General features: G+C 34.8%; 4 protein-coding genes across 8 annotated transcripts; 2 read left to right on the top strand and 2 right to left on the bottom strand.

Annotated features, from left to right (window-relative positions):
- Positions 1-1,173: 1,173 nt before the first annotated feature.
- Positions 1,174-6,368, bottom strand: Sirt1 (Sirtuin 1). Of its 2 annotated transcripts, XM_076383197.1 has the most exons (10): positions 6,221-6,368; positions 5,455-5,587; positions 5,090-5,324; positions 4,786-5,001; positions 4,493-4,700; positions 4,260-4,418; positions 3,448-3,724; positions 2,451-3,298; positions 1,988-2,350; positions 1,174-1,924 (listed from the first exon to the last, which is right to left on the bottom strand). In XM_076383197.1, exons 1-10 carry the CDS (start codon positions 6,366-6,368, stop codon positions 1,815-1,817), a joined length of 2,697 nt encoding a protein of 898 aa, XP_076239312.1. In that variant the 3' UTR covers positions 1,174-1,814. The 2 variants fall into 2 exon arrangements, with proteins under 2 accessions (XP_076239312.1, XP_076239313.1); XM_076383198.1 differs by lacking the exon at positions 6,221-6,368 and having other exon boundaries at positions 5,090-5,238; positions 5,455-5,517.
- On the top strand, positions 5,898-10,808 carry Tim23 (translocase of inner mitochondrial membrane 23). 2 transcript variants are annotated; one of them, XM_076383223.1, is made up of 6 exons: positions 5,898-6,019; positions 8,574-8,875; positions 9,655-9,904; positions 10,017-10,186; positions 10,257-10,374; positions 10,644-10,808. In XM_076383223.1, exons 2-6 carry the CDS (start codon positions 8,806-8,808, stop codon positions 10,651-10,653), a joined length of 618 nt encoding a protein of 205 aa, XP_076239338.1. In that variant the 5' UTR covers positions 5,898-6,019; positions 8,574-8,805; the 3' UTR covers positions 10,654-10,808. The 2 variants fall into 2 exon arrangements, with proteins under 2 accessions (XP_076239338.1, XP_076239339.1); XM_076383224.1 differs by having other exon boundaries at positions 10,257-10,384.
- A 631-nt stretch (positions 10,809-11,439) lies between these two features.
- LOC143182289 (uncharacterized) lies at positions 11,440-13,590 on the top strand. 2 transcript variants are annotated; one of them, XM_076383221.1, is made up of 4 exons: positions 11,440-11,578; positions 11,785-12,133; positions 12,220-12,430; positions 12,556-13,590. In XM_076383221.1, exons 2-4 carry the CDS (start codon positions 11,799-11,801, stop codon positions 12,763-12,765), a joined length of 756 nt encoding a protein of 251 aa, XP_076239336.1. In that variant the 5' UTR covers positions 11,440-11,578; positions 11,785-11,798; the 3' UTR covers positions 12,766-13,590. The 2 variants fall into 2 exon arrangements, with proteins under 2 accessions (XP_076239336.1, XP_076239337.1); XM_076383222.1 differs by having other exon boundaries at positions 11,473-11,578; positions 11,763-12,133.
- Nak (Numb-associated kinase) lies at positions 13,224-26,370 on the bottom strand. 2 transcript variants are annotated; one of them, XM_076383195.1, is made up of 13 exons: positions 25,859-26,370; positions 25,500-25,615; positions 25,290-25,423; positions 25,079-25,190; positions 24,789-24,992; positions 24,603-24,706; positions 24,363-24,495; positions 23,557-24,181; positions 23,130-23,478; positions 22,890-23,028; positions 21,727-21,976; positions 21,557-21,604; positions 13,224-17,844 (listed from the first exon to the last, which is right to left on the bottom strand). In XM_076383195.1, the coding sequence occupies exons 1-13, from the start codon at positions 25,971-25,973 to the stop codon at positions 15,017-15,019; spliced, it is 5,157 nt and encodes a 1,718-aa protein (XP_076239310.1). In that variant the 5' UTR covers positions 25,974-26,370; the 3' UTR covers positions 13,224-15,016. The 2 variants fall into 2 exon arrangements, with proteins under 2 accessions (XP_076239310.1, XP_076239311.1); XM_076383196.1 differs by having other exon boundaries at positions 22,899-23,028.
- Between the last annotated feature and the right edge of the window lie 18 nt (positions 26,371-26,388).

Here is a 26,388-nt window from a genome sequence, read left to right as displayed (position 1 = left end):
ACAAAATATAAATAACCGTTAATGATAAGCTGATAGCAGTAAACGTAAGGGCTAGACAATTAACGATAGTAGCAATCATTCATTACATTATTAGTATGTTAAGAACGACAACGATAAGTAAACGTAGCACTAGCAGTAATAACAATTCACTGATCCACGTTTTAGCGGCTTCTCGTTTCGCGGTGCAAAACCCAAACAGACCCAAATACCCATATCTTTCTTTTCTTACAACAGATCTGTACTAGGTATCTCTATTATCTCATTTATACTCGCTCTCTTCTCTTTCGTTCAATCGAATTCCTAGAAGTGACCTGCACGGATAACGGTCCGGATAGGCTCCCGGATTGCGAATGCTAAAGCGTGCACCACTGTATTAATCAATCTCTTACAACTTTATGTCTTTTTCTATTCTCTTTCTGCAGCGAAGAAAAAACATTCATTCAGATTAGTTTCTTCAAAGACAATCCATTACATCTTCTTTTTCATCTCTTTCCATCTTCCGATGCAAAATTTATCACCGTTACCTACAAGCATGTATGTGTGTACATCTACCAAATATCAATGTCGATTAATTATTTTTTTATGATGCTCTGCGCTAAAGTTGATTTTTAAATCACTGAAATACACAAAAACGTCAATCACTTCAATGAAATATTCAATTACTCTTTTTATTATTCTGTACTTTCTTTAAGAATATAGAATAATTCGTCTAAATCACTTCCTTCGCCATCCTATAATTGCACGATATTCGGAGCATTTAACTTACTTGTGAATGACAGATTATTTACATTCATACGTAACAAACACAACATTGTTGTGAAATAAAAATGAACATCGTTGTCGTTTCGTTCAGACGTACCTTGTAAAATAATAAGGTTCGTTATTCTAGAAATTAACAAATGGAAAGATGAAAATAGTATACGAATATATATGTCATGGATTGTTTTTAATAGAGGTTAATCAAGTATCAGCCTATCGAAATTAAGTGAACACCACCATTGCCTCATAATAAATTCGTACTTTTTGGTAACAATAATTTGCTCGATAGTTGTCAATTACCAATTATCGATCAAATTAAATGTCAGATTATTGGGCGACATTTCCATGGAAGAACAATTTATCGAATTCCTAGTCGTGTATTTATCATTAATATTATACATTATTGTATGTACAATTGACTTCAGAATATCACACCGTACATATACAAATATATTACGATACTGATCGACGACATACGTACAGTTGCCAGCATTATAAATCAGCTTCCAACTGCGCGTGTGAACAATCAGATTGGTGACATATTTACAAAAGTACGACACGATGTTGTGGATTGATAATTCATGGTGATGGATGTTCACGAAAGAAGACAAATTTCCAAGCTTCCATGTTTTATGTCAAAAAGTTACTACTATCTTGTATTTCGTGATATTGTATAACGTATAATACTATATCACGAAATTTCTTTAACTTGTGACAAATTCAATTTGTGCTTTCTGAAGACATAAATTCGAAGAAACTGTCACTAGAGAAGAGAGAATTATAGTACGTTCCAATGTTATACATATAACTATATCCCATCGTCAAACAATGTTTACTCGAGAAATCTTTCTGAAAGATTTCACTCTTGCCTTCTTCATAAATCAATAACAAATCATATTATAGGAAAGAGATACGAACCCTATTATTATCGTAAACACTTGTATCTATACATGCATGCTTACGCGTGTGTAATCGGTAACAATTGCACTCTTCATTTATCGTTTGATAAGAATAATACGAATAAAGATTGTCACTATTTTAAATGCAGTTTACCCCTAATTGTGCACCTCACTGTTAGAACGATTCGTAATCCACTTTACTTCAGTATCTTCGTCGTCTAGATTAGCTTTGTCATTTGCAGCATCCTGTAGTGTTTTCGTCTGGTCTATTGAATTAAATTAATATTAAGTTAAATGATATCTTCTTAATAAAATTACGCGAGACTTACTTGTTTCCTTTACTATGCTCTTTTTATTCATTTGTTTTTTCTCTTCTTCTTTACATCTTCCCTCTATGTTTTTCTCCTGCTTTTCCTCCTCTTCTTTTTTCTCTTTCACATCCTCCTCCTCCACTTCCTCGTCATCTTCCTCTTCTTCTTCTTCTTCTTCTACTTCCACCTCCTCCTCCTCTTCCTCCTCCTCCTCCTCCTCCTCCTCTTCCTCCTCCTCTTCTATAGACGAGGAATCGCTATCGCTTTCCGAACTTTCAGAATTTATCGAAAAAGAGCACTGATCATAATCTTCGAGATCTGAATATACTTCCGCTCCGGGAAATATATATTTTCCAGGTGTTAATTGGTAATATGAGTTTTCTGTTAGAAAACGATAGAGAAATGTAGCTTTATTAGAACGAGGAAAAAAGTTTAAAAAAAAAAAAAAAAAAAAAAAAAAATGACATTTTATATCTCATACCTGGTAATCTTGTAGCAAGACTTTCACGTGCTTTAGGTTGCCAACAGTGCCTTTGCAATCTCTCGTTCTTTAATTCTTCTTTATCGTCTTTTTCTTCACGACTATCGACACTATTACAACTATCGCCTATTCCAGAATCCAAAGCGGAATCGATAGATGCTTGTCTCGGTTTAAAATTAATTTTATCAACTTCTGTAGTCTCCGTTACAATGCAATTGTCATTTACACTCGACATTATTGTATTTTCCACGCAACCATTCGATTTTAATGTCGAATCTAATATCGTACTTTCTGAAGAAAATTCCATTATCCTTGGAAATACTTGACACTCTTCTAAGTTATAAACTTTTCCATTGTTTTTTGATGTAGATTCCACCGATACGATATGAATTTTATAATCAGTTGTCGAACAATCGGAAGTCTCCGGTATCGAGGAAGAAGAACTGAAGTCTAGTGAAGAATTGCAACCAAAATTCATTCTTTTCGGACTACTTTCTGCACTCGATTCGCCTAATCTTCTTTTTGGGCTACCTCCTAAAAGACTGAATCTCTCATCCGTGTTATTTATTTGATGATTGCGAAAGGGTGAAACGCGTGCGTTTATATATCCTCTGTGTTGTCGGTGTATACTACTATTATCGATCATTAGACTCTCTTGACTTTCGGCAGAACACAAGTCCTGCGGCTTAAAATCAGTTTCAACACTATCTTGAGATAACGTGGTATTCATCGTCGTGTCCTGACTTTGCTCCCAAGTATCGTCCGTTAAGTAACGTACCGGCAAAAGTTGCGTTGTCTCTTCAAGGATTGTGTCGTTCCAGCATACTTCTTTGTAGGAATCCCCCATTCTGCAGAAACATAAATGCATGCATTTATAATAATGTATTTAGCGGTCAATCTTTTCTCTTCTTATCCCTTTTTATTTCTTTCTTCTCCTATTTAAAGATCGTGCATAAGTAAGTACGCGTCGATACAATCATAGATACTAATTACTTACAAATGACACAACTGATTTATGATGACATCACCATCTCCTAATAATTCGACGTCGAATTTCAAATGTGGCAACGATTCCCGATTAATGAGAATTTGCGGAACATGTGATGGAATAGAGGAAGGAATCAATGCTACTGGTCGGACTTTTAACGATGAACCGATTACGATTAAAAGATCACAGTCATCTTTATCTTTGGCCATCGCGTCGTGAAAAGCATCCGGAAGTCCTTCACCGAAGAAAACGATGTCCGGTTTCATTATACCCTGTGTCACCAAATCTGTAAATTATACAAATTTCCCGTGAAAACCTTCCTTTCACTACTTTGCTCCGTTGGCCGTAGCAGATTGCGCTTTCCGTTTTATTATATTGGTACAATATTCTATCGGAAACACATCATGTTCTTTGAATCTTTGAAATCTTATTAACCGCGAATCGCAAATCGTACCTCGCAAATCTGGCTAAACAGCACGCACGTGTAACATGATGCAACTTTTATAAGTTTACCTTATATGCTTATAAACAAGCCAAAGTTTTACTGGTAGTTACAATTGATGTATCAACTTATGCGTAGATGAGAGTAAATGGCAACATCATATAGCGAAGACGTATTCCGCAAAGAGTAGATAATGTTCTCTCATGGCCACCGAGTCGCGACGCGCTACAGGAAAGACTAATAGCAAAAACTATCACTAGTGGTTTATGTTCTATACCAAAGAAATTGACAACTGATTATGTGTGTGTTTTTTCTCCTTAAACGATAAAATATCACCATGAGCACGTACAAATTGTGCAGATATTATGTTTAGGATTACCTCTGTAACTTTCGTTAGGATTAATTTCTAATATGGAAGGCAAAGCATTAATTCTACACTTTGGGCACAAGGGTATTTTCTGGGCAAAAATATCTTCTCTGATATCGTCTGCTTTCACTTGATATTTACATCTTGTACACGACGCAGTCGCAAAAGAACCTTAAATAGAAAATTTATGCATTATTAACAAATGTCTACTGATATGAGAGTACACATATATGTATTTTACTAACCGTGGCATTCAATTACATTTTCAATGCCTGCTACTTGCTCAAGAGTATCAATGTTCTGTGAATAATTTCTTAGAAGTTTCTTTTGTTTGTCAAGCATTTTAATAAACCTGTGACAAGGACTCGGTTTAAATTGACCAGGATAAATTTCTCTCGCAAATTTGTAAAAAGGTCTTGGGTCTTGTCCAAAATAATTGATATCAAACATAGCCTACAATAAAGTCAAAGAAAAAAAAGATTAATATTTCCTATTCTTTAAATCAAATTTACTTCAATGTCTGTCTTAATCATGGTACCTGTGGGTCGGGTAAGTCTGGAAAATCTTGCGCCAATCTGGAATAAATACCGTCTTTACTTCGAAAATCAGGAATGCCGCAACTGACACTTACACCTGCACCAGTCAGGACTATGATTCTTTTACTCTTACGTATTAATTTCACCACATCTAACAAAGTATTAATGTGTCTTAACTTTTGTCGACGCGGTGGTTCGGACATCATATTTATTATAATCTAAAATTGCACATGTAGAAACAAAAATGGATGAATCAATTTTAACGCACAATTCAAACTTAATACAATCTCTTGTATTTCTTAGTACCTTCCAAAGAGTCAAGTCGTCAACTTGCTCCGGAATTTGAGTAGAATCCATGAGAAGATGATATAGAAGATCTCTAGGATCAGCACCTATCAACATTTGCTTCTGTACCCATGAGGATGCATTTCTCCATTGATGATTTGTTTCTCCTTCTGCAGAAAAATCAGACAGTCCTGATAAATCAGATAGATTTGAAACTGTTGATGACACTTCATCTTTTTCATCTGCAGTATCGATTCTGAAACATTACATCTGATGAACTAAATTATCTTGATAACATAACACAATCAAACTCTTACTCGCATGCCTTATTTTAAGGTATACAAGTCACTAATAATAACTATTAAAACGAAAGTAATAAAACTCACGGACAACCGGTATCGTCACTAGTTGAATCAAGTCTTGACAAATTTGTCATGAAATTTATGGTGTGTGGAGAAATAGATGCTGATTTTGATTCATCGCTTAATTCGTTGTACCCGCTGTCTATTCCATATGTTTCTGTAATATAATTTGTTACTTGTTATCGACACAATTCCATTATATCGTACAATGCGATAATATTGAATTTCAATTTTCAATAATAACTGTCTTGTTCTATCGTGTTTCATTTTCAACGCGTAAAGAATAATTGCATTTCTATGGAATAAAATTAAATTGAAAAGCAAATTGCTCAATATAACAAACTTTTAAAATAGGCGGGACAGTAGGAATTTTTTAAAAAAAATCCCCGCGAGTACTGAAAGTCGTGCCATCTATGAACGTTCACCGAACGTAGAGTACTTGCCATTACACTGTCACTAGTTTTTCTATTTTCACCAAACCAATTTTCCTTTGCACGATTGCTTAACGAAATAAATTCATTTGCCGATTTAAAAGATTGAATCAATGAAACAATTTTACACGGAAAATTGATGTAAATTCAACGAATAGGTCTGTATAAATTACATGAATGTAAAAAAAACATTACTTGTACGAAATTTACGACGTACGTAGAAACTGTCATGGCGTCTTTGATCTCACGTCGGCTATGAATAAACGATGATCACGCAATACGATCGGACGCTTTCTAAACCGCCATCTTGCAACCTCGTCAATTTCATTAATGAATCGACCATATTTTTATCAAAATACCTTCGAGATCTTCGTTTGGGGTATTCCGCGACATCTCACAATCTTCAAATTCAGGTCTCTTGGTCCTTGTACCGGAGTAATCGTTGCCATCGACTTTTCGTCGCTTTGCTGGAGACGAATATTCTGGCACCTCCGAGCCCGACGCCATTTTCGACATCAATGCAATGCATAGTTTGATGCGCAGCCGTTGCCACACAGCGTCGCTCCTATCGTTAATACATTTCCCCTCCATTCTCTGTGTTCGGATTTAGGCTTGACACTCTGCTACACATTCATATGCACGTATATGTATGATACAAATGCGAATATGTGTATGTATTCTGGATACGATACGATACTGCGGCTTTCGAGCTAAGAAAGCTTTGTGACTACTTCAGTCGTGCCATTTTTTACCATAAACCGTATGCGCCATCTAATCGTAGTTAATAGCACTAACATTTTTTTAATTCGCATGTATGCACGAGTTTCTTCGGTGCATGCCAGTGCATGCATACGATGCATAATTATGCATGTCATTCGCACGCTATTTCCTGCTATTATTTAGTAGCTCATTTTCTATTATTATTCAAACAATAGTACATCAATATGGACGTAAAGATATTGAGATATTGTGGCAATATCTACGCAATATTTTATCCAATATTCCGAATCTTATAAGAAAACTTCACTTAGATATTCCTGATGTATTGATTTACTAGCTATCTGATAATGCAGAATCATTGTAGACTCTTTACATATCATTATATAACCCTAAAAGTCTATGGAAATAGTTTATTTATTGCAAAAACAGTATTTGAAAAATTATTATGGGAGCACCGGACCCTGATGATACGGCCCTTAAAGAAAGTTGCAAGCGACAACTTTGACATCTAGCGGCGGCATACGAACTAACATGTTTAGTAAGGTCCGTATTATCGGGGGCAGGCCCCACTTTAATAAAATATTTCAATATATTAAGAAACCATTAACAAATGAAATTGTTATGGCAAATCGTTCAGAGAACTGTTTCGAACTACAGATTGAATCAAATAGTTGAATTTGAGTAGCAAATCTATTAGAAATAATGAAATATTAAGAATTTTGCACCCATTAATTATTTATGCTGCTATTGGTTTGTTTATTCATATAGCTGACAACTTCTATTCTCTCCTAAGCTTATTCTGTACGATTTTCCAAACTAACACTACTTGTTTGTTGCAAAAACGGCATTTGAGTGTTATTAGAAGGCACTGGCACCTGGTGATACGGACCTTATAAGGAATGGTAGTTCGTGGGCCACCGCTAGATGTCGAAGTTGTCGCTGGCAACTTTTCTTAAGGGCCGTGTCATCAGGGTCCGGTGCCAAGTAATAAACTCTAATACTGCTTTTGCAATAAATAAGTAACATTAGTTTGGAAAATCGCATAGAATAAGCTAGGGCGAGAATAGACTTTGTCAACTATATGAATAAATAAGTTAACAATAACGTAAGTTATTAATAAATATAAAATTATTAATATTTTATTATTTTTAATACATTTACTACTTAAATTCAATTATTTAATCTAGTCTGTACTTTGAAACAGCACTGTGAACGATTTTCCATAATAATTTCGTTTGTTAATGGTTTCTTAATGATTCGAAATATGTTATTAAAGGGGGCCCTGCCCCCGATAATACGGTCCTTACTAATCATGTTAGTTCGTGGGTCGCCGCTAGATGTCGAAGTTGTCGCTAGCAACTTTCCTTAAGGGCCGTATCATCAGGCTCCGGTGCCCTCTAATAATTTTACAAATGCTGCTTTTGCAGTAAATAAATTATTTCCACAGACTTTTATGATTGAGTAATCATGTGTAGAGGCTCTACAATAATTCTGCCTCGTCGTATGACTCGTAATTTAATAAATAATCGTTATATTGCTAAAATAGTAGTTCACTGCCTATGTAAATATGCATCTTTGTTGCAAGAAATATACAATTTTAATTGTTCAATATTATAGCAATATGAATGATGAAACTCTTTTAAGAGTTTCCTATTTTCATGTGACAAATAAATCTTGAAGTGAATGAATGTGGTATGTGAATGAGATAGATATCAGTTGTAGGTCAATGTATTTAATAAAATTAGTTCACAACAATAAATAATTAATTTTATTATCTGTTCACATTACATAATAAATTCTGTTTACTCTACGATAGATTTAGGTTCATCGGTCAAGTTATTGCGTAAAAATGAAGTAGTAAATAAACAAAATACCGTACAAAAAATGTTATCTATTAACAAAGTGTTTAAAGTGATTTTAACAATAAATAAATAATTTTGTGCTCAATAGTATTGCATAATTATAATTAATAATTATCATGGATGATTACAGATTGCTCAGATCGTAAAGAATTTATTTTCGACCCACAGGCGGTAAAAATTCGAAGTTAAACGTTTATTCTCAACATGTTCAGGGTGGTCCTGGGTGTTCGATCTTAACCAATTGTTGGAAATTTGTAAGCGTGCGGGAATTGGTGGGAATGAGCGTTTGCCGTTTGCTGTGAGTACCTGTACCAAACGTAATTAAGTAAATATATTAAAGTCTGATTGAAGAAACGTGAAAGATGATAGATTTACGTGATGAGAATACGAAAGATACGAGTAGTAAGAAATATGGAAACCTAAATATACCGGGTAAGTTGAAAATGAATTGGAAAAATTCATGGTTAGCACCATGAACAATTAGTTATTACACTATTTATGTCGTTAGAATTTTGATCGGTTTTACCTATATGATGTATGGTTCGATTATTATTGTATGGTAATAGATTATATGAAATTTTCACTTTATAATGTACAATTTATAAGTTAAAAATTTCGCTAGATTTCCAGGTGTGTATAACCTCAACTTATATCAAACGATTAATTCTTTCATTCGTAATCATGTGTTCGTTTATAATTGATGTCTCTAGAAATTATAAATATATTTTACATTTACTCGCATCTGCGATAGGACTGTGAAATCATGCCTGTCATTGTGTATCATCACTACTTTCACACTATGAATTATAAACAATTGAAAATTGTTGATTAGAAAAGCATGCTTGCATTAAGTTTTATGCATAAAATAAGAATGATTTGAGAATAAATATTTATTCAAAGTTATTCAGTCAATAGTACTTAGGTGCTACATTTTAGCATTTTTTGTAACAAAAAATATAGACAAATACAATCAGTATCATTAAATGTTTTGCAAGATATGCCTTCAATCAACGATAATGTAAACACAGAAATTTTTGGTAATTTAGTATTTGTATCTAGGGAATCAATTCCAATGCTTTATAGGCAAATGATAACTTATCAAATATTCGGAATAATTTTTTAAATTTCACCCGAATAAAACTTTTAAAAATTTATCGTTTAGTTCCCAATTTATGTTATACATATAATATTTTATGTTTTATGTTCATCAGTTACATCTCAGCAGGGTTTGGCACAGCTCAGTCCTTATTTAAAATTCGATCCTGCATATCTTCCTCCAAGTCAACCTGAATATATTTTTCCTGAGGGTGCAGCAAAACAAAGAGGTCGATTCGAATTGGCCTTCAGTCAAATTGGTGCAGCATGCATAATAGGAGCTGGTATTGGTGGTGCATCAGGCTTGTACAGAGGTATCAAAGCAACATCATTAGCAGGACAAACTGGCAAGCTTAGAAGAACACAGTATGTAATTGATACCCCTTATAAAATAAATTATCTTGAAAATGCTATAAATTTTTGCTAAGAAAAGGGTAAAAATGTATAATAATAACTGTTTATCTCTTTTCAACAACAGACTAATTAATTATGTTATGAAGAGTGGTTCTTCATTAGCTAATACATTTGGGATAGTATCTGTAATGTACAGTGGTTTTGGTGTACTTTTATCTTGGGCAAGAGGTACAGATGATTCTTTGAACACACTAGCAGCAGCAGCAGCAACAGGCATGCTATTTAAGTCTACCAGTATGTTTTATTTTAATAGTTTGTATCTATATGTATGTACATAATATTAATAATTATTCCACTTTTTCAGCTGGTTTGAGAAAATGTGCATTAGGTGGCTGTATTGGATTAGGTATAGCATCTGTGTATTGCTTGTGGAGTAATCGGGAAACTCTATCGGAATTCAGACACCGCAGCATTAACCCAGCGTAAGATTGTGTGTGTACCAGTAAAACCTTTTTTTGTCGTATCTTTCTCGAACATTTTTATTAACACCGTTTCTACTAAAATAACTTATATATATTTCTGATACTTTCTTCAATCGTCCTAGTCTTCTTTTATATCACTAGTTAATCATTAGTTGAAGGATTCGATAAATAATATTTAAGCAAATGATATTTTCACGAAATGCATCAGATAATGCTTATGGGCTTTGAAGCAAGTACTCTCATATATTTTGTCATTTGTTTTTTTACAGATCAAAATGAAATCTAAATACGATTCCACACTACTAGGAATTTACAACGAACTCTATTTGTTTTGTACATAGAAAATTTTCTTGGACAATTATAGAATAAACAATTTATTAAAGTAAGCAAAGTAGTCAGTCTGTAATATAAATAAAGAAAATTGTGCAACAGTATTTTTAAATATGTGTCTTCTTATACGAATTAAGTTGACAATCACTTTATCATGGTTTCTAGTTCTAGATTTATAGATATCACCAACGCGCACAGGATGCACATAGTTCGCAGCACCTGGATTACTTATATGTCAGTAACGCGCGATAATCTTATCAGAGTTTATCTTCTTACTGTTCAGTATTCTTGCGGTTCCCATTGGTTGTCGTGTATAGGTTTCGATCCAGTGTAACAAAAGAATCGAAAAAGAAGAGAGAAACAGAGGGCTGATCACATTGTTTTACGCCATTCGACATTTATACGTTATATATTATGTATAGATAGAAATGTGAAGCATTTGATTCATGTAGCCACCATAAGAGTATTCGGTAAAGTTCATTCCGGCCGTCTTTGTTCCGAATTTTTACATTTCAATCATTCATTTAACGCTCCTTATAATAACAGCATCATATATGAATATCTATTGAAAGAATACCGTAAGTCTACCTCATCGAGTAAATATTTGCCTCTGTAATCGTTCATGTTCGTAGATACTGCGACGAGTATTAACGAAAATCCACTGCTTATTTGAACAAGGAGTACGAACTATTCGCGGATACACGGACGACTTTGCATACCAAAATTCCGCGAGTGAACGAAACAGAAGTAATGTATTAAGTGAAAAAATGTACTTAAGACTCGTTCGAGTTTTCCGTAATATGTTAACGGTTCGAGAGGAAGATATATTTCGACTTGAGGTACATCTTTAAATATCTCACAGTTGATCGAAACGGTAAGAAAAATATACTATCAGATAATTACGATAGAATACCTATAATTCCAGTGATTGACGAACATCTAAATTCGAAACGAATGCTATTTCTCTGTTGCTAAAATAGTTGTTAGTTGTACCTTGTTTTCTTTTCGTTCGTCTTATTCGAATTCAAAATTATTTCTTGTACTTTTTTCATTCTCAGTTAGAATTTCTCTTTCAAGCAGAAGAAGAAAACATCATGATGAAAGAAAAACGAGCAGAATACATACTAGGCATACTGTATGCATCCTCTGCAATCTTCTCTGTAATATCATTGACCAGCTTGGCAACTGCATGGCAATATTGGTCATGGATTCTAGATGTTTGCATTAACGTCGACTGCGGTTGCATACTGTACGGTATTAACACTTTTAGTACTTTTGTGGGAGGTGACGTCAAACTCTGTCATTTCGGAGTATATGGATTGATTCCCGCAATTGTAATTGGTTTATGTCTCGGTGGATATCATGGGTATAGATGTTGTATTAACAGAAATTTGGACAAGCCTGTGCGAGTTCACGACGACATCACTAGGTGTGAAAAATTACACTTTAAACTTGAAACTTCATTTTCATTTTACCCTTTAATCGAATAACTATACGCATATATTTTCCTTTCAGAAACTTAAATACTGGCCAAACAACGGTCATGGTCAGAGCTAAAAGCAGACGTCCATACAAGCAATGGATATCTGGTGTGTTTCTTGCAGTTTTACTATGTTGCTTGTCATTAGCTCACGCTGTTGTAGTGACCGATGGTTACTATAAAACTTGTGAACAGTACAAAAAAAGGCTCATACAAGTGTTAAGTTCGACAGGTCGTGAAGCAGAGGTACATTAATATTGAAATATTTAATATCCTCCTTACGCACTTACATATGCAAATATCAACCACAGCACATTCTTCTCCCTTTCTGCATCTTTCTCTCCTTCTTTTTCTTTCATTCTCTACCACAGGTGATACATAACAGACTATCATGCGGAGCAATCTTCGACTTCATGGATTATTTACAGTCAGACGTAAGTAGTTGGAACCGTAGCAAGAAAATTGACACTGGTCTCGCTCTTCAATTAGCGATTATTTCAACGTGGTTCAATTTCTTTATTTGGATATTCGCATTCCTCTTCAACGTTATCATGGTACGCAATAAGTTTTGCTGTCGTTAACACTTTGATGCCGATATTGGACATCATTTTTCGTTCTCTGTTAATAATACTGTCAGAATAACACTTTTCATTATGTACGCGATATATCATTCCTCGTTACATATGTAACATGTATTTTCTTTTGCATATACCTAACAAAATTAAGTAAATTGAATGAAAAGTTCATGTCAGATGAAGAGAAAGAAAAAGATAATAAGTTAAATACGAACACAGTGCATTTTGTTACTTACTAAGTGTGCGCGCAACTATTCTAGATACTAATTACTTATACAAATTTTCTATACAACAATCTACCGGAAATTATCTGTGTTAATTTTTCAAGCATATATAAAAATTGTACCAAATTATTCAAATTTTATAAAAAAAAAGCGAATACCGATTTAAGAAAAATACTATAAAAAAACGATTGAATTTTCTTGATTCGAGAACAGTGATAAAATTGAAATAAGACTTAGAAATACGTTTTACATACATTTCTATTTTATGCATTCCCTAATTCGGGATTGACATGTACAAGTATGTGTATAAAACAATGAATAAGTAATGTGGAATGTGTAATGTTACTATATCATGGTAAACGCATAGTACCGAATAATGTTATTTTCAAACGCTATAACGCAACAGTTTTGCATATCGTGATACTCGTACTCCGCTCTCTTTCCAGGTATTTCCAGATTCAAGCACTAATATATCTCTTATCCTAACATGCTTTATACTTTTCTAAAGAATTGCATTATATTGAGTCATTTTTCAACTACTATATTATTCTTAGGAAAAAGAAAGAAAAAAAAAGAAACCTGTTTAATGTACAACTAAGAGCAGTAACTTCTTTTTGTTCTTCTACTTTCGACCGTGTTCCTCTCCCTATGTTTTAACTTTCACTCTCCATTATAGACACCGAATTGAACATACAATTTGTAGTGTAGCACAGCATTGTGTGTTTGCTCTATCGCATTATAATTATGACATTATTACATGTGGAATATAATTGACTTGATTATCTTGTAACAATATTGTTTATACACTATACAGCTGCAAGTGGAGAATACAAACTTGAAACGCTAATTAACAAAAGAAGGCACCTAATAATGTGTTAACTATTACATATTATCTACATATGGATTACAAACATGCAATGTATACATGCACACCTAGACTTACATGTATATTTATACAAACATTCGTATAATAGTTATACAAATACTCGTACGATATATTGTCTTTACGTTGTTTCTCTTAAAAAATTTAGGAATGACTATACACAATGGTTGAGAAAACTGAAACATGTTTGTATCTTTTCAATTAGAGAAAATAAAGATAATTAAGAGACAAAAACTCATTTTTTAATATTCTAATTTCTGAAGCCATCTTGTACTTTGTACACTATCTTCGCACACTTGTGTATCTTACATAGCATACGTTCTAAGTTATTTTCATGTTAAATATCACGAATGCTTAAATACGTTTCAATGGAATTTATACCAACTATTTCTGTAACAGAGATCTTCTGATTCTAGAAAAAATATACATAGTACACAAGACAACAAATTGAATCATCGTGTACGATAAATTTTAGTTGCTTTACTTCCTTAGGGAGGATAAATTGCGTCATTTATGAGAACTTGGACAGATCGTAACAATAACCATAATTATAGAGTAAAACTGTAGAAAATTTCAAGATAGAAATATGGTCAAAATACTTGGTTGCAAAAATAGATGCATGAGCTTTCTCTATTTTCGTGTATACGTTCCCTCTTCTTTTTGTTATTTTCGTTTTTTATACCATAATAGATATTCTATCGAACTACCAAATCCATATCAAATCGCTTATTGGCTTGGTATTATTCTACCAACAAGTCGTTTTGCTAGCTATTCCCACGGCTGTTTAGATCTTGCATGGAATATACATACATAATTGCAGCAAATTTTTGCTTCACTTGAAATTTTCTTCTTATCTATATCTGATTAGTTTCATTAGTGAGCGCGATTGTGAGTAGCGATTTACTTGTACAAGAATCGGTGCGATCTGTAGTGTTCTCGTTCGGACTTCAATTACGAAGCAACTGAAGTGCGCGCAATGCACGAACTGCTTTATAATACAACCTACTTTGTAAATGACAACATTTAAACGATATCAACTAAAGACGTAAAGTAACTGTTATGAACTAGCAAAGTTAAAAGTAATCGTACATAGTACGTTAAACGCATTCAAATGTTATGATACATATTTTTTTTGCAATTTTGTTCATTTTCAAGTGAACGGATTACTTCTTCTCTTTAATGATCCAAACCGTTTTTCTGGTTCTCTGATTACTTCGAACGGTGCAATATTCTGTACCGTTCTACTCTGTTTCTCTTCGTTCTCATCGCTTGGAAAATCTTCAAAACTCATGTTACTGAAACCAGAAGTAGTTACAGTACCTTTCTTAGATTTCGGATTCTTCTTATGACAAGCAGGCTTGCTTTTATGAGGTAACTTGGAAGGTAAAACGTTCATGTTTACGACACCCCCATGATTTTCATCGATCAAGTGATATTTAGATCTCTCAGATCTAATAAATTTGTCCTTTTTCTGTTTCGGCATTTCATTTGTAACGATCCGTTCCGGTGACATTTCAGATCCGATATCCACTGTAGTGTGTTGGATCGGTTCAACCGAATAACTCGCGTCTTCCAAATTACATATCGATCGGCCGCTATTCAACGTTTCTATTTTATTCATTAATACTGTGTTTAAATCATCGTCAATGAAATTCGTAGGTACCGATCCTGATGCTAGTATCGACGCAGAAGCCGCAGATGTTGACGAGGACGTCGAAACTTGTATCAGCGTTGATGTCGATGTCGGTGTCGGTATCGGTGTCGATATCGATGTCGATGATGATGTCGATGTCGATGTCGATGTCGATGTCGATGTCGATGTCGATGTTGGTGTCGGTGTCGGTGTTGGTGTCGGTGTCGGTGTCGGTGTCGGTGTCGGTGTCGGCGTCGGTGTCAGTGTTGGTGTCGGTGCCGATACCGGTACCGATGCCAATGCCGATATTGATGTTGTCGTTGTTGATATCGTTGTCGATGTCGATGTCGATGTTGATGTCGATGTCGATGTCGATGTCGATGTCGATGTCGATGTCGATGTCGATGTCGATGTCGATGTCGATGTCGATGTCGATGTCGATGTCGATGTCGATGTTGATGTCGATATCGATATCGTTGTCGATGTAGACGTTGATTGAGAATATCTTAAAGAATTCGATCTAAGTTGCTCCTTCGTTCGTAGAGGTGTCAACTCGTCGAATGGAGTAGAACCGAAAAGATCTTTAGACTTTTCTGAAATACTTGAATGACTTAAACTGGCCGTGACACCTACAAACTTAGTATTCCTTGAAGTCGAGTCAGTGTTCGCGATATGACAGATGTTGTAGACTGGTTGTCGAGACTGAATGAAACGAATATTGGCATCGCTACGATTATCATACAGTGCCTTCCTATTTATAAATGCCGGCGCTGATTGACTCAAATCGTTCTCTGTAGTAGAATAATTCAAGGTGCGATTAATAAAAGGATTAGTAATCCCGCTCGGACTAAACGGTGAAGATCCAAACAAATCTTTTTCCTTATTCTCTTCTTCTCGTTGCTTTCTTTGTTTCTCTCCTATCTTCTTTTCTCCATTTTCTTTATTCTCCTTCCTCTTTTCTTGCCGTTCCTGTTCCTGGGTTTTTTTCTTTCGCTGCAATAAAACGTTCATGCTCTCGCAATCTTGTTCAGTAGCCCGTACCAAAGTACACTGTTTGTTTTCCATATCTATCGTCGTGTACTCGGACGTGGTTGGTGAACTAAAAACAGTAAAAACTGAAGTAGCCAAGTACGGTAAACGTTTCTCTTTATCTTGTTCGATATTGTTTAATTCGCTTCTTCGATCGTCATTAATTTTTTTCGAAATCTCAGATGTTGGGAACGGAGCCAAAGCGAAAACGTCATCTTTGAATTTCCACAGCCAATCGTTTGAAAATTTCATATTTTTTCCACTTGATACATATTGCTGACCAGCAAACGGATCACCATGCACTTGTCCTGTTTCCAATTCTGTATCAAATTCGTCATTAAGTAGAAGTGGCTTTTCTTCATATTGACGGTCAATATTCGAATCTGTATTTATAGAAATAGTGAACTGCTGTCCCCTTCGATAATGCTTTTTTAATTTTCTGGTCCTATAATTTTCATTTCTCTGCGTACAAACTGACTTGCCTACTGGTTCTGCTTGCTGAATCGAGCAATCATAAAGTTGCATACTTTCCAAAGGGATTCCATCTATCTTTTTATGTTTTTCCTCATCGCCATCGTTGTCATCATTATTACTATCATCATTATCCTCATCATCGACGTCGTTGTCAGTATCTTCTACCTTCTCGTCTTCCATTTGAACATTTTTTCTGCCGTTCTTTTCTATTTTAACTCTTATTTCCTTTCTTATTTCTTCTTTCGTACCCTCCTCATGTTTCTCCTCCTCCATTTCTTCCTCCTCCTGCTCGTCCTGCTCCTCCTTCTCTTCATCCTGCTCCTCCTCCTCCTCCTCCTCCTCCTCCTCCTCCTCCTCCTCCTCGTCTTCCTCTTCCTTTTCTTCCTCTTCATCTTCATCTACCTCCTCTTCCTCTACCTCCTTCAGTTGCTCTTCATTTTTAGCATATTCACTATTGTCGATGCCGACCTCGTGACCATTGTCCCGATTAACATTAAACTCATTACTTACAGTTTGCAAATCACTAGCAGAACTTTTAATAAAGTTACTCGATTTTTTCGTACTTGGTAAAATTTTTCTTTTCTTACGTAACATATTTTTAACGTTCCTTTTTTGCTTTATCCGTTGCTGTGTTATATCCTTATCGCTGTCACTGGATGCATCGTCAGCAGTGAACGGAAGCTTTTCATATTTGGTTCTGTCTTCTAAGGGTGGTCGAATGAACAAGGGAGAAATAGAAGTATTTCTTGTTAAAAGAATCGTTTCTTCGCTCATTTCGATGCATTCGATTCCAGAGTTCCGTGGCTTTTGCGGTATTCTCAGCCTACCGTTCACAGACTTTCCTGAAAAATAAGACAATTATCTGTCAATTTTATACACAAACATTCGTATAACTTTACTACAAAACGGAAGCTTTCTTAATCGTCTGCTTTCTCGAAGCTTTAGTTAATCATATGTAAATTAGAATTAAATTAAGAAAGAAAATTGCATTAACGAGCAACTGATCGAATTTGAATGAATATTTTTCCATTTCTCGACCCTTATCCATTTTGCATTTGAATGGACGTACGTACCTACCTATCTAATAAAACTCGTAACTCGTATATACTTACCTAACTTTACTTTTTATCTGCTACATATAGGTACATGTATCTAACTCTAAACAAGCTTTTTACTATTTTAGCTGAATGTTTATGTGAAAACGAGAAATCTGAATTGTGCAAGCAAGTACTTCTCAATTTATCGAAATAATGAAAATTCATCTATAGATATAAGGAGGGTACCAGCATAGCTGCAATCAATTAAAGACTCGATATTGACTCGATATTGACTCGATATAAACATCATTCTGATAGTTAACTGTATGTATAAAGAAACGTTGAAATCTTTCACGTATAAGATCTATGAAGGAGAAACTGGAAATGTCTGATTAGGTCTGCTGCAGACGGTGCATTATAATTATATCATCAGAATTGTACGCAGTTCAATTTACTGCTTCACCCTCAATCTTCTATGTAGTGTTCAATTATGGTATATGAGAAAAACTAAAATGTTCCGATAGAAGCATGACGAATTATTAAGATCTTTTTTCTTTTCGATCTTGCTCCTTTAGTACCTTCTCTTTCTTCATTTCCCTAAGCTTGTTTGAATATGTAATATTGTTAGTATTCCATCACCTAGCATTATTGTACCGTCACCGTAAGGTCTGGAACAGTCCTAATCATATTCAGGGAGTTAAGGATAATATGCAAGAAAACGCAGTAATGATCTTCGTATCGTACCGATGCGATTTTATGGCATGACATGTATCACACGTAAGTATCGATACATAAACTCAGCCGTATGATACAATTTTCTATCAGAAATACTGAATCGTTTAACGACCAAAGAATTGCTGCGTTTTTACACCGTTTCGAGAAAAGAAACAATACTCCATATACCATGTGCTAATGTACACGTTTATTGCTGTAACATTCTTATCATAATACAGCGAGCAAGATGATGTCCGAGATTGTCGGCCTCCTATAGTGCTTTTCCATTTTTCCCATACATACGACCATTTGATATTGACGATTAATAAAATCCACACTTCGTTTCTCATACCTTGCATCGCATTTATAGAGAAAGAGAAATACTGCAGAAATTATGAAACGATTCGTCTGGAATATTTTAGAATAATAGGCACAATGGGAGGCAAACGATACGGAACATTAGTACTTATATAAGAATTTCTTTCTTTTGTCACGGACTGATCAAACATTTCAGGAACGAACAAATGAGCGAATTCAACTGTTGGGCCTCCCAAATTTATTAGGGTGTTCCAGACAATGGGAATTCAATTTACAATTTTTATCAAAAAATATTAGTTATAAGAAGGAATGCATCAAATATTAGATACTGTGCACGAGTATAGTAGAGCGCAGCGACGAATCTAAGAACAGTTGTGCATATAAAAAGGAAAAAGATCGATCTTCTATTTTGTGAATGAAACGTAGGCACAGTAGCAAACTATTCGTCCGATGCGGAACATAAAAATGATTTTCTTCAATTGTTACGATCCAAATTTGTCATGCCTTACAATTCTGATTCCAGTGATATTACAGATTCGCAGACACGATAAAATTGTGTACACATTTGCCATGAATCATAAAGCGAATCAACTAAGAAAAAGAGACAGATAGGGGAAGAAACGGGGTAACATGCTTTCCTCAAGAAAAAAACGATGGAGAAGAAATGATAATGATTAACATTAGCAAATGAAGGATAACCAGAAACACAGAAAGTGAGTGAGCGAGCGAGCGAAAGAGAGAAAGATCAGACGTGCGTGTTATGGATTGTTTTGTACATGTAATGTAGTAGCTATTGAAATAGACATATACATATGCACACAGATTCGCAATTCTATACACACATATATACTTCTTCACTTTGAAAGAAATCAATCTTATTCCAGTTTCTGTTTATTTACACACATATTTAAGTCATTCGCCACTGTTCGAGTTTAAAAACAAATCACAAATCAAATGTTTTGTATAGAAATTACAATGTGATTTACTTAAAAGTAAATTTCTACTGTCGTGGCCCTTAAATTTGTTACCCTTTCTTACCAATTGTATAATCGTTGAACAAGTTCCAGCATACTGTCCAAAATCTAAACTACTAAATCCTAATTGCTCCACTGATACGTGAACACCAAAAATATAGAATATAGTACTACGTATCTTCATTTGACTACCTTTAATTTAGAAAGTATACGTTGTATGAGTTTCATTTTCAACTGGCAACCATCAAATTGAACACGTTCCGAGACGTGCTCATTAAAGGAATGTATTTCATTCCACTTTCTATTTGACTTGAAAACTTTCTTTATCTTATCTATGTTTGCTAGATGAAGATATACTTTGTGTAAACTTTAAAACACACTGTTTACCCTTTCTTTCATACATAACATTCACAACTAGCATCTGTTGTTTGCAATATATTATCTGTCAAATGTTACATTTTTTTTTATACATTTCTCATATAGTTTATATCCTTGTCTTTACTCATATTAACAGATCTTCAATCTCTATTGCATGGAAATAGATTCATTGGAAATTACTAGATCCAACCTATCTTTGGTAACTCGAAGTATTAAAATACACAACATATTCATACATTGGAAGCCACTCGCGTGCATTCTAACGCGAGCTTTAAGTATTTATCTTCAATATTTCAATTTAATCGAAGGATCAATGAATTATTATATACCAGTAATTTTCAGAAATAGCAACTACTTCGGTTAGTGCAAAATCTCTATATTACCAACGTGAGATTTCCTCTCAAATCGTATTATAGTATGAAACGTAACAAAATCTTGGCTAATTAGTGTATATTTCATATGTACACATAGTTAACTTCCCAACAAAGCAAAATGCGTGTAAATCTGTCTTTAATCGTAACATTTCACTTATCAATTATTGCAACAAACTTTTACACACTAAATAAATCATATAATGGAATTGAATTGTATCGTTCTAAGCTCTCTGATTCATAATACTCGAGATCGATACGTATCGTGTACACCAAATAAATCGCCTTATAATATGCGATTCCTCTGGATGTTAAACCTTCGAACAACGATCAAAACCGAACGCTAAGTAAGCCTGCGCATAGAGAATCAAAGACAGTCTTCATTTTAAGGTACTGTCGTAAAGAAAACAAACAAAAAAATATTATAAAAAGCAATAAAAAACAGGAAAGTACGATCGTATTTGTTCACATACAATAATAGATAATGTAACGACTGTTTTATCTCATTTTAATGCCTACAATTTAAAATAATCTCATTATCTTAAACAAGACACTCTATTAAAGGAATAAGTTGAAATTAAACACGATGTTATATAGATCCGAGTATTATTTAACCGATTTGAAGAGGAATTAAAATAATAAGATACGCGAATACGCGTCAATGGTTACTTTACCTACAACATTACTTTAAATTGTATATGGACTCGTAAGGTAGGAGACCAAAATAGAATAGGACAGGATACGAAGGAGTCTATGCATTACCTCCGGTAAGCGCAGCAGTCTTTGATCCAAGTTTACTCTTCTTTCCTCCTAAAAGCAAATCGTTTTCATTTAACATATTAACGTCGCAATTAATTAATTTGTCTATTAGCTACGACTGGTTCATTTTTTCTTCCTTTCAATTTTAATAAATCGTATTTGAAAAGACTCACTTGGCAAACTAAAAGGTGCAGATTCAAACGGATCCTCTGATACATCTGTACAAGTCATAACAAGACTTTCACGACTTTTCACACCACTGATACTTGTATTACTTCCTCTTCTAATCTTATCGAATTCAGCACCAAAAATGTGATCCTCGGTCAGTTGATTGAACGGTTGCATGTCTTCAAATGGATTCCACGCTGCCACGTCCGCACTTAACGATCTTCCTTCCGTAGCTATTATGCTTGAAAGTTCACCCTAATTCAAAGTTCTCTGTTAAATAATCGCATTCCTATGAACGTGCATATGGAGAAAGACCAACTTACATTTAATATCTTGATTAATGTATGGTAAATAGTAACGATGATGTGCATCAAAATATTAGAATATGCACAAATAAAAATATACATATACACTTCCTAGAAAGTATCACTAATTTTGGCCCACAAAAATGTCGATCTTTGAACTTGTGTAACTTTGTGAAAAAGAATCGTACGGCAGTGAACCTAGGCTCATTTTAAAGGGCAAAGCCTCTACTTTCTTATCCCTGGTTCCCGAAAGTCCCTTTATACTCAGGTGTGAGAGAAGAAAGAGAGGGTGGTTTTTCCCTGAATATCTTTCAACTTCAATCGTCTATAAGAAGCTTAATACATTCTTTTCGCGATTCGTTTTAGATTGAAATTAAAGGCATATGCTTCCTCTTTAAATAGAGTCCTTAGAAATCCATATACGATTTTTGTTTCTCAAATTATCGAAGTTTAAATGACATGATACCCAAGGTACACTTTGAATCAAGCGGTGGCCAAGGAGCACTTTTCGTTCGAAGTGCGATAACTCGACGAAAAAAAATCGTACATCAATTTTCAAGGGTCTATTCTAAAGAGGAGGCTTTAAACTTTAAATTCCCCCTACAACAGATCGTGAAAAAAATTGATTGAGCTTCGTAGACGCGTTTGAAATTGAAAAATTTTCGGAGAAAACCCATCTTTTCTTTCCCGCCCCGTATCTGAATAAGTGTCCAATAGCCTCCAGGAAAATTCAATGCAAGGGGTGAGAAAAATGAATATTTTCCTATCTGTCTTGTAAATAAGAAAAAGAAAGCGAAACAATAATAACGAACTGAATATTGACAAGGCAAATGAAATTGAATTTGTGCAGTTTATGTACTTACAATACGTACATGCGAGGTGCTGGTTCCTAAACCAGGCCTTGTATCGGATAAAACTTCGGGAGGGGTACCATCTTCGGAACGTGATTTCACAGAAGCTTCGTACGGTGCTAGAAATTGTGTAGTTTCACTTGCAAATACTCTGTAAAAACGATACACGTGTATACATTTAAATACTGCGCGCATATGGATCAATATGAGTATATACCATTTATTATATAAATGATCAAATGTGCAACTCACTTATTAAAAGCACTTGTGTCGCTCACATTTCTCCTATGACGTACAGAAGACATTGTCGGACTATCGGGTGGAGAAGTACTCGAACTTATATTCTGACTCAAACTTTCCGTCTTATTAACCGGCTTTGGAAACGTTGGAGGTGTTCCAGGTGTTATAATTTTGTTAGGCCCAGCTGAAGTACTTATTTTTGATGTTAACGAAGTTACAGGCGTGAACTTCGATGATGGACAATTAGCAGAAACACTGGACGTTTTAGGAAACGTTTTAGCAGGTTTCGGGGCTACTAGAGGTGGTATTTTTGTAGGCGGTGGCATGGTTCGAGCGTCGTCTTTGAAAGGATCTGGATATCCTGCAAAGTCATAATAACGTTATTGTATATGATATTATGAAATTTTGAAAAAATCAATATCCTTTGTAAGATCCTTACCCGATGGTGGAAATAAAGCTTCTAGATTTTCTTCGGTTACATCCGTTGTAGACTTCGAATCGAAATAATGTGTGTTTTTATCTTGAGCAGTGACGGGTGATTGACCAGTCAAAGGATTCTGTGATTGATTTTGCTGTGACTGGAGACCCTGCGATTGCTGCCCGCCAAATGTGACATTTTGACTTGGTATAGAAGCTTGTGGCGAAGCTTGAGCGAAAGATGCTGACTGCGCTGGCATTTGATGAGGGGGCGTTTGTGCGTTTACTGGCAACGGCTGGACCGGTAACGACTGATTTTGTTGTATATTTTGCCCTAAATAAGACTGGGGTACGTTCAACGAAGAGAGTTGCTGACCGATTTGAACGTACGAAACAGAAGTTCCAGTAGTAGCTTGCAATTGCATCTGATTTCCTTGGCCAGAGATTTGATTTACGATTTGTCCACTTAAACTTATAGGACCTGTGCTCACAACCTGCCCTTTCGGTCGCTGTCTCGGTGTAACTGAAGTACCCTCCACTGTAGCTACAGGAGATGGTTTTGGTGTTTTCACCAAAGATGATCTTTTTATGTTTTCAGATTCCATAGGTGGACAGGATAACGATTCCAAAATAGGAGTTGGAACTTTCTAGAAGGTAGTAAATGTACATGTAGCGTATCAAATATAAATTGAACTCTAATATAAATATATAACTACTTTACCCCTTCCCCCCCCCCCGGCTGCCCCTCTTTCGGGTTTAAATACGACGATCAATTAGAACTTATCACAATCCACATTATGTATTCAATAATCAACATTATATACGTACGTGCAAGTTCTGTACAGGGCACTCTTTACCCTGGATTTGGAAAGCAATCACAGAAACTTGGTAAATGTCGGGGCGGTTATCAGGATCCGGCTCAAGCATATAACGTATCAGACAATGAAGGCTTCTACTATATCTATATAAAGTTGATTGTTGTTCTAATAGTTTTATTATGTAATGTGTTAAAAATACAAGATATTAGAAAAATTTACATACTCGTATAAATTTACTTCAAGTACAAACCTTGAATTGTCCGGTATTGTAAAATTTCCTGACTGAATAGCAAGCGTGCTTTCTCCGAATGGCAATATGAAAAAGCAGAGTTTATATAATAAACATCCTAACGCCTAAAACCATTAACGTTTACCCAATTTATATCGCGGACAACTCTGTGAATTAAACATATCTGTTTTGAAAAAATTTTCTTACCCATATATCGGCTTTCGTTGTAATAGGTTTCCCACAATACATGTCAACCATTTCAGGTGCTCTATAACTAAGGGTTGTGTACTTTTTAATTTCTTCTTCGACTACCGCAACTCCGTGTACACTGGGATTAAGAACTTTCGCTGTAGCCGAACCAAAATCACATAAGACATAGTGACCAGCATCAGTGTGTAATATATTTTCCACCTGAGGAAGATTCCATGTAAGTCAATTAAAATCATCAACATATATGCACAAATTGGAATAAATAGTATACAGTGCAATATACACACTTTTAGATCTCTATGTATTATTGGTGTTTGGCAATGGTGTAACCTGGATACAGCTTCACAGACATCGCAAAAAATTTGAAGGACCTCTGATTCACTGAAACCAGTTTGTAGCCTGGGAATATTAAAGAAAAATATTAAAAATTTTTGTCAAATTTGATACGCTATTAAAAATAAATAATTTATTCATTATATTATTCATTATATGAATAACCTATTGTTCATCATCTGAAGAACTTGAGATTTGCAATAAGGCATTAAAAGCAATAGTTCATGTACTCCTCCACCTATGTGAGTGATACTGCTATCCACATATCCTATTATATTCTTATGACCATTTAAGTTACTCTGCAAACAAAGGATGTCTATGTGAAAAAGGTATTTCAGAAAATTCATACGATTAATTTATTACTCGATTACTTACAGCAATCTGTATTTCCCTTTTACATACATTCAAATCATGTTCATTATTAACATACATACGTTTAAGAGCATAACGTCCACTTGTAGATTTAACCAAGAATACAATAGCAAATCCCCCTGTAACATCATACTTACAATAATTAATTCTGCAATTGTGGAAGAATGTTAGTCAAACATTGAGAATATCAAGAAGTCATATGAAATGTAGGAATATAAATATTTGCAGCACAATACTGTAAAATTGTCTGAAGTGCGCGTGTAGTACGTAAAAGATGATAGAAGAGATGTTCTTCGAGCATAAGAATGAAGCGGTAAAGGTAAAGGGGATGTTGAATATTCAAGGTTGAAGACAACACTTACCTTCGGCTAAAATTTCTTCAACAGTTACGGTATAACGTCCCACCACAAAGATCTTTCCTAGATAACTGTTTGGTTCTTTCGACGTATTTTCGATTTTTGAAAATAACTTCTTCATATTGGCACACGTCGTCGGCCTCCCCAATACTGAACTGACTTGACATAAGGCTTTCTCTAATACTTAGTTTCGGATGTGCAATATGGCGAGATTAATTCCGTTAATTAGTTGTACTAACGGTGACTGCAACTTTCAACTCTCAAATCACGATGATGCTGATAACTCAACACCAATAAACTTAACCAAAGGAAATTGCTTTAGTCATGATAACACTATTTAACGTACTTTACGCAGTCGACATATTCAGGTTGTATAAAGTGCGCATGCACCATTCTGCAGAAGTTACGTCGGAAACATATGTGTGTAACTTCCGCTCGAATGTCAAAAAGTTCTCATTAATTAAAAATGCTAATAATAACTCTCTTTCTTCATTCTTATCCCATCGAAAATGCTATAGTTTGACTTTGACGTTTCT

The sequence above is a fragment of the Calliopsis andreniformis genome, chromosome 8 (genome assembly GCF_051401765.1).
Source record: "Calliopsis andreniformis isolate RMS-2024a chromosome 8, iyCalAndr_principal, whole genome shotgun sequence".
Taxonomy (NCBI): Eukaryota; Metazoa; Arthropoda; class Insecta; order Hymenoptera; family Andrenidae; genus Calliopsis; species Calliopsis andreniformis.
This window is presented reverse-complemented; position numbering and strand designations above follow the sequence as displayed.